The sequence below is a fragment of the Vigna unguiculata genome, chromosome 7, assembly GCF_037176805.1.
Source record: "Vigna unguiculata cultivar grain cowpea cultivar isolate G323 ecotype 2 chromosome 7, ASM3717680v1, whole genome shotgun sequence".
NCBI lineage: Eukaryota > Viridiplantae > Streptophyta > Magnoliopsida > Fabales > Fabaceae > Vigna > Vigna unguiculata.
This window is the reverse complement of record NC_140798.1, coordinates 13,550,012-13,558,558: the sequence shown is the minus strand read 5'-3', so window position 1 is coordinate 13,558,558 and position 8,547 is coordinate 13,550,012. Positions and strand designations below refer to the sequence as shown.

At 35.8% G+C, this 8,547-nt stretch overlaps 1 protein-coding gene across 5 annotated transcripts; it reads left to right on the top strand.

Annotated features, from left to right (window-relative positions):
- The first annotated feature begins 2,808 nt into the window (after positions 1–2,808).
- Positions 2,809–8,317, top strand: LOC114191853 (transcription factor PIF1-like). 5 transcript variants are annotated; one of them, XR_003606028.2, is made up of 9 exons: positions 2,819–3,264; positions 3,355–4,075; positions 5,311–5,409; positions 5,487–5,552; positions 5,678–5,743; positions 6,202–6,594; positions 7,045–7,117; positions 7,761–7,861; positions 7,936–8,317. XR_003606028.2 is itself a non-coding variant. In XM_028081286.2 (9 exons), exons 2-9 carry the CDS (start codon positions 3,182–3,184, stop codon positions 7,769–7,771), a joined length of 1,512 nt encoding a protein of 503 aa, XP_027937087.2. In that variant the 5' UTR covers positions 2,822–3,055; positions 3,175–3,181; the 3' UTR covers positions 7,772–8,317. The 5 variants fall into 5 exon arrangements, 4 of the variants coding, with proteins under 4 accessions (XP_027937086.2, XP_085532289.1, XP_027937085.2 ...); XM_028081286.2 differs by having other exon boundaries at positions 2,822–3,055; positions 3,175–3,264; positions 7,761–8,317; XM_028081285.2 differs by having other exon boundaries at positions 2,809–3,264; positions 6,202–6,573; positions 7,761–8,317.
- The last annotated feature ends 230 nt before the right edge of the window (positions 8,318–8,547 follow it).

The following is an 8,547-nucleotide window of genomic DNA, read 5'->3' as shown; positions in this document are numbered from 1 at the left end:
ACAATTACGAACTCTTCAGTAATGAGGACATTAATTGCCAACGAGACCTACAATGAAGGAGAAATGGTTAGTTGAGTAATTACCATAAGCTAAAAAAAAGGCTAACTAAGTATGACTAACTCTTCAATATATAAAGCCAAGTAAATATGCCTTCGTATGTTGGCAATTCATTTTGTCATATATTTGGTGCCCTTGTGTTGCTAGACTTTTGAATGCTTTAGGGCTAAAAAAATTCATACACCTCTAACCAGCCTAGATCCACACTCATTGCATCCATATACCTAAGACAATAATTATATGTCAAATGCAATAATTTTAATATAGTAAATATATAAGACACATTACTACTTACGTGCACCAAAGATGGATAACAAAATGTTTAACATCTTGTCTCTATCATACACCTCCAATGCATTAGGAACGATAATGTAAGATGGGACATGACATTTGAGACCAAACGAAAGTCCTATTTTATGCCTATTGGTCTTCTCCTTATCTTAGGCAACTCGTCTCCTAGTCTTGAAAGTGGATCATCCCTTGCTTCTATCATTTCCTCATTTTCATCAGTAACAAGGTCTTGCACCTTCTTTTGATGACGAGGGACGTGAAATAAATATATGCGAAAAGTTTAGCTCATGTATCAATAAATTATCTAAAAAAAAAATTTAAAAGATAATGTACTACTTGTTGTTGTGCAACAAATGGCAAGGTTAGTCTTATAGGCCAAGCAACAAATGTGCCTAAGGCCTCTCCAATAAATTGAACCTTTGAAGTTGGTAAAGGCAATTGAGCATGCAGATCTCTAACATCATCAACCATCACATGTGCCTAGTCTAGATGTAGAGGAACACCATGGATGGTTGTGCCACCTTGCAATATTCGTCCTAAGGCGACCAAATGTAAGGAAACTTATTCAAAATATAACTTATAATGAATCACTTGTTTAGCATAATCCATAATAGATCATGAACCTTTTATGCTAATTCTATGTGATTAGGAAATTCATCGGCTTATGCTTCAGCCAGTTGTTTATTCCTAACTATGGATATGAGTTTTTCTTCAAACTTGTGCTCTAGAGATGTCTTCATCTGTTGTAATTCTAAGATATCTCCTAGTGGATTTTTAGATTCTGACTATGTAGGGTGAATATTAGATAGGAAAAGCATAAGTGGAACTTGTCACCTACTTGGCTCAAGCTTGATATCATGGACTAACATGAAGCAAGCTTGTGTGACACTCTCCATAGTTGAGACAAAGTATATAGTAGCTAGTCATGGTCATCACCTTTGCAGTTTTCACCTAACATCCCTAACCTATCAATCTTGTTAAGTCCCTTCATTCCTTTGGTCCTTAAGACTTGGGGACTGCTATAATAATATGTCATCCGAGAACTAAAGAAATGAAATTTTTCTTGTAAAATAAAACCTCAAGTAAAAGGGCTATAGTATAGTACAAAACCTATATGATGTTGTCAACACAAAATGACATCATCTTGAAACTTCTGCATAAGCTTGATCGACACTAAAATGAGATAAGGATTAGTTAATTAATGATTAGGAGACATACTTGAGTTTAAAATACCCTAAGATAACCTAGACTAGGTTTGACCTATCTAACCTAGATCATCCATAAAGAACCCATTAAAATACTATAAAAAGTATCATTGTTCATTAATTTCACTGCTTTTATTATTTCACACACATATCCTACTTAAGAGCAAGAGCATTAGAGTATCTTTGGAAATAGAGAATCCTACATACCTAGAAGATCTCAAACCAATAAGAGGAATCATGATCCAAAACGTTGACCAATAAACACGTGGATTTGACTTGTATATCTCGACTCAACAATAACATAATCAATTATTAAAAGAAGGTTAAAATTTATATTAGTTAAATATTATAACTTTACATTTTATTATTTAAAATGTATGATTTTACTCGTTCCATAAAATCAAATATTAGAAAAGATAACTAATATAATTTTAATGTAAAAGGAATGAAATAAACAATAAAATAATAACTCATATTTGCACGAAGTTCTTTTCTTTTACTTTTCATACCCTAATTCTACGAAAATCAATTAAACTTTAACCTATCTTTAAGTCAAGTTGAATTAATTTATTTAAAGAGCAAGGGTACTCTTAACTGTATATTTGTCCATAAATTTTAAATCTGAAATAGGTTAACACAATACAAGGTAGAAGTATCCCATTAATGTCTGCCACTAATCTGAAACAGGATGAATTGAAATTAATATTTATGAATCTGAACAAAATGGTTTTTCACTTATGTCAGTCACTAATCTCGATATTACCTCAATAAGTGAAAAAGCAAACCCAAAACTGAGACAAAATATAAACATATACTAGTGTATATGATATTATGAGTAAACCGTTACGCATTAACAAATATATATAAAGTTGTGGGGAGAAGAATAAAAAACTAAGAATGTAATATTATAGAAATAAATAAGTATGGGCCATATGTAACAACTCGTGTCCCCACAAAACGCACTCCAGAATCAATTCTCAATTCTCGTATCCAAACATACAAAAGTGTGTTTAAACAATGCTTATGTTCAAGTATATTTTTTAAACAATCCATTCTCTTAATTTGTTGGATTAGTGAATGGTACTACACTCCGTATCTTTAAGCCAGATTTTAAAATATATTAACTTTTAAACAAAAATGACTAATTATTGACTTTTTATTGTTTCTTTAACAGGATCATTGACTGTGTTTTCAAAAAAAGTGAAATAATGTAAACCGTCAAAAATCGCTTTCGTCGTTTAGCTTCTTCTCATTATTCGGAGAAACGCCTTATCTTTGCACAAAGGCAAACAAACAACAACAGCAACAACCCCAGCTCCAACCCAAACACACCGCATACTCTTCCCCACAATAATCTTAAACATTATTATTTTTCAAAACTAAAAAGAAAAAATAAAAAAAGAAGAAGATATACCAATTCATTTCAAGGACTCATTCATTCTCCACAAAAATTAAGTTCCAAACAAAGAAATCTTCACTTATTATGCTGAACTGCTTCAACAGTAAGTTGTCTTTTGCTTCTTCAGTTTCCATTAACAACACCTTCTTCATATTCCTCATCATTTTTAATTTTTATATTTTTCGGAAATGTTTCTAATTTTTTTATGCTTCAACTCAACAGAACCAAAATGAATCACTGTGTTCCAGATTTCGAAATCCAAATAGACGATGACGAAGAATTCCCAATTCCCGTCTCAAAGAAACCCTCAATGTAACTCTCTTCTCTTCGCTCTTATTTTCAATTCCTTTCATTTTTTTTTTTTCTGCGCCGAGTAAGTGAATGCGACGACAATTGAAACAGGCAAAACGACGAGATCATGGAACTGTTGTGGCAAAACGGCCAGGTTGTGATGCAGAGCCAAAACCATCGACCGGTCAGAAAACCGCCGAATACGTTGGTTTCCGGCGGAGTCACTCCGGCGAGGGAGATTCGATACTCTGAAGCAGAAAACTACGGTAACCAACACTTGTTCATGCAAGAAGACGAAATGGCTTCGTGGCTTCACTATCCAATCCAAGAAGATCCTCCTCCCTTCGATCACCACGATTTCTGTGCCGACATACTGAACCCGCCGACAAACGTAATAGCGAGTCAGAACCAAAACAGCGCCGCCGTGCAATCCTCCGTTCGCACCACGGAGCTCCGGCATCCGGCACCTCGGCCGCCGATTCCGCCGTCTCGGCGGCAGGTGCCGGCGGCAAACAGGATGCAGAATTTCGCACACTTCTCGAACCACGCCAATGCGTCGTCGAGTTCGAAGACAACGACGGCGCAGCCGACGGTGGTGGATTCGTGCGAGACGCCCGTCGCGACGGCGGAGCACGCTGAAACTGGTCGCGCAAGCGTGACCCCCGCTGATGCAGGTAAGGCGGCGGAGTCTGGAGGAAGGGAGACGGCGACGTGCGATGTGACGGTGACGTCGTCTCCTGGTGGTTCAAGCGGGAGCGCGGAACCAGTTCAGAGGGAAGTGGACCGGAACAGGAAGGGGAGAGAACCGGACGAATCGGAGTTTCAGAGCGAGGTGAGTGAGTCAACTCGTTTGTTTTATTTCTTCTCGAACTCTCACACGTTCCATATGCGTTAGTCTTGGCTATCGTGCACCGGGGGAGTGACGTGGGTTTACGTGAGCACGCTCCCCTGCATTCTATTCAACGTCTATCTCATTACTAATCATCAAACTTTCCGTGTATGGACATGACTTTGGTGTCGTTTCTCCATCGAAACCCTTAAACGCAACGCGGTTACACACGGTGGTGCCACGTGTATATTGGAAGATTCAAATCTTCATAACCGAGGAGCAGGGTGTGTTTGGTGAACGGAGACTCATGTGCATATTTTTACGATTTTACTATATTACTATATACTATATTCCTTTGATACTTTAAAAAACTGAGCCAAACGAAATATCTACCAGCTAGGTACGGAGGTCAAAATACAAAGGAATTAAGCTGTCATGATGCTGACTGAACGTGTGAGTTTGGTCAAAATATCTTTGTTTGCATAACAGTTACGCGGGAAAGTAGGGTAGAAAAACTAGACAAGCGAAAAACGTGTGAACATTAATTGATCTAGTGAGGGCATGAGGTATTTTCCACACTGAATGCTATCAATTGACGCCAATGTAAAACGAACAAAACGAGTAGAGATCACCAAACCAATGTTCAACACCCCTTGAACAAACTGTTTAATGGCGTCGTGCTTTAGTTATTATCTTTTGACATTGTTTGTTCGAGTTTGAGTTGTAATAGGTATATATAGACTTAAGTAATGGAATGTAAATGGGATGCAATTAAACATGAACTTTTTTCATATTGAAGATGGTACGATGGTTAACTAATTCCCCATCATGGACTTGCACATTACCTCCGTTTTGGAAAACTGTAAACCTTAATATTTCAATTGATCTTATTAAACAAGAATTGTCTTCTAATCTCTCACGATCGAGGAGACTCATAATTATGATTAAAAGATGACTTGGACATGGTTGTGAAGTTTGATGGGGGCAGGGAAAGCTTGGGTTTAAGTTGTGGTACTTTCCAATTTTACTATAAACAAGGGGGAATGAAAATTTGTACGTAAGATTTACAAGATGGTGGCTTCCCATGGAAGCAACGTTGGAACAGATGAGACGGATCGATAGTTTATTATTTAATAGATAATGGCATATTTGTTGACTCTTTTACATTATGTCATATGTATAAATTTATGGTATATGTTGCTTCTATATTCTTATCTCCATTGGTTTCACCGCAAAAGGATGTTGATTTTGAATCTCCGGAAGCTAAAAAACAAGGGCGTGGTTCTACATCTACTAAGAGATCCCGTGCTGCAGAAGTCCACAATCTCTCAGAGAGGGTATATACTTGCATAACTTTCCTTAAATTTCATTCTGTTTTTCTCATTTTCTGAAGTATCATTGCATTTTCATGCAGAGGCGTCGAGATAGAATTAATGAAAAAATGAAAGCTTTGCAAGAACTTATACCTCGATGTAACAAGGTCAACAGAATTATTAAATTTCCCAGTACTTCTTTTTCCTGTTTTTTTGCTTGACATTATTTTTGTTTTACTTGCTTTCTAATAGCTCTTAAATTTTTTTTTTTTTCATTTTCTGAATTTGATAGTCTGACAAAGCTTCAATGTTGGATGAAGCAATTGAATATTTGAAGTCACTGCAATTACAAGTGCAGGTAAATCTTATATATACAGTGAAATATTGAATGAGCATTCTAATTGGTGATAGTTATTTTCCTGTATCCATAATTTATAAAATCTCGTCAAGCTTAGAAAAGGATTAAGGAGGAAAGGCAAGAAAAATTAGGATGGAAAAACAAAGTAATAGACCATTTCATTCTTACTGAAAAGTTTTATTAGGGAAAACTTCACTCGTTTTAAGTGAAAGAGGCATGGTGATTTACAGAGCCAAAGAGATTGTATTTGGAATTATTTTACTTGGATGAAAATTTTAGTGTTGTTGATTGAAGTGTACGCTTGTTTTACAATTGTGTCTCTCTATTTATCACCCATATACTATATATCTATTGGTTATATTATATATTATATACTATTCATACCATACGTATTAACGCTGCATGATAATATACTATCATCATTTGTAACGAAAACTGAACGTAATTTATTCATGCAGATGATGTCCATGGGATGCGGCATGGTACCCATGATGTTTCCTGGAATCCAGCAGTATATGCCGCCAATGGGAATGGGAATTGGCATGGGTATGGGCATGGAAATGGGAATGAACAGACCGGTAATGCCATTTCCCAATATGTTAAGTAGTTCAACTTTGCCAGCAGCAACTGCAGCTGGTCATTTGGGACCGAGGTTTCCCCCTATGCCTCCTTTCCATATTCCCCATGTTTCTGCCCCTGATTCATCCAGAATGGCAGCACCAAGTCTGTCAGATAATAGTATGCTTAACGCACTTGGAACGCAAGGTCCAGATCAATCACGTATCCCAAACTTCACTGATCCTTATCAGCAATACGTCGGCCTCCAACAGGTGCAGTTACAATTAATGCAGGTAAACTTGTCCTTAATGCTATGTTTGATTTCCTCGGTTATTTTTACTTCGGGGCGAGGGTTCTTTGGTGCATCGTCCTAACGCAACGCGGTAGGAAAACTCGGCTGGTTCCCATGGCTCCATCCCAAAGATTCCAAGTATGATCGTAATACCCTTCTTGGGGTGAGATATACTTGGTAAAAATGTGTTGGTTTCCAGTGCAAATCACAAACAGGCCAAATTACTTATTGTACACTTCGTCAGAAAAGTGATATTTTTTATATTTCTGTCATCGACTCCCGATTTTGTTTCTTAGTACCCAAACTGGAAGGTTGAAAAAAAGAAAAGGTCAATAGGGTTGATAGTATACCTCTTTCTTTATATTTTGGTGAAGTCTTTTCGTGTTTTGCTTTTCGAATTTGTACAAAAGTACGAACATTAATGTTAACTTTTTTGCATACGTTGAATCAGGCAATGAACCAACCAAATGTGAGCAAGCCTACTACCAGTAGGGGTCAAGAGAATCCAGAAAAACATCAGTCAGGTAAATTACCATTCTAGTCTTCTAAATATAATTTGTTCTTAATATATTTATGAAAGATACATGCTATTTTTTGAAATCCAATTGGACCGCTCTTAAGCTTTTAGATCAATGTGGTAGTGCGATTTTACTTCATATGTCAGACTAGTCAAAATACTATTTGTCAATAAATTACCCTCTTTCCTTTAACATATCTTTAAATTATACATCTTTCTAATTTTAAAAAATGAACTCCCTTAGTAAAGAAAAATAAATATGAATTACACTTTAATCTGTAAAGAAAAACTTTGAAACAATGATAAATAATTATGTGTCCCAACAATATTCTGTCTATTCCTTCAACTTTCATTGTCATTACTAATTTTAATACTTTAGTGGAAAAATATAAGTTCCTCTACTATTGACTATAAAATTGTCTGTGAGTATTTCAAACAAGTTATTAATCAGAAATAAAAATCACAGCTAGAGAAAGAAAAAAAAAAACTTATAAACCAACCACTAATGTCTAAGGTCCGTTCTTTTTGAGAGAAAGTAATGTGAGTATTTTGAGAGAAATGTAATTTACTATATTTGTTATGTAACTCTTGATGGACATTATAAACCAACCACTAATGTCTAAGGTCCGTTCTTTTTTGTTGATATTCAGACGAAACATGATTGGTTGATATTTACAATCTAGAGTTGACAATTCAATTGTGCTGCTCACTGTTGGATCGCTGGCACAAGTAACTCTCACCTCAGGGGATTGTAAGTCTCTTTAGCGAGAAAATGCACAAGATAAGAATAACACTATCATTGAAACCAACTTGTGCACATTGCAGGTTAAGCTTCACCGGCCCTATCTATACAAAAGCAGCCAAGTGGTGTTTTAGGGAGAGCTAACATTTTAGCAGTTCTCAGTAACAAGTTAATCAAATAGCTAACATGTAAATTATTTTCATACTCTGCACTTTTACTCTGCACTTTTTCCTCCATTTAAACGTTCATACTATTTTAGAAATTATATGTTAGGGGAAGTCTAGTTCTTTATACAGTTTACAATAAACGTAGAAGGTCCTCTCTGTTTAGAAATTACTTGGATTCAGATCCTGTTCTGCTCCCTATTTTGTTTTGTATTGTCAATTTTCTACCGCTAGACATTCATCAGCATATGATGGTGATTATTTGTATGGAAAAATAAGTAAAAACAGTCCCTCCTTTTCATGCCTCTTGCCACTATTCTTCCTGGCCAAGCATGTATAAGCCAGACAAGAATCAACACTAATGAATATACGAGTAGTGAACACAGCAAAATTCTAAAATTTATAAGGTGAGCTATAATGTCAAATTTAAATAAATATTAGCGAAGAATATTTACTCTTTTACATATTAAACTTTGTTATAATTATAATGAAATTTAACATCTTTTAGTTATTATGATTTATTTGTATTGC

Coding starts and splice junctions, on each gene's coding strand:
- LOC114191853 (XM_085676163.1), top strand. CDS start 3,158: ATGCTTCAACTCAACAGAACCAAAATGAATCACTGTGTTCCAGATTTC. Junction 5,553..5,677: donor TTATACCTCGATGTAACAAG/GTCAACAGAATT, acceptor TGAATTTGATAG/TCTGACAAAGCTTCAATGTT. Junction 5,744..6,201: donor CACTGCAATTACAAGTGCAG/GTAAATCTTATA, acceptor TTATTCATGCAG/ATGATGTCCATGGGATGCGG.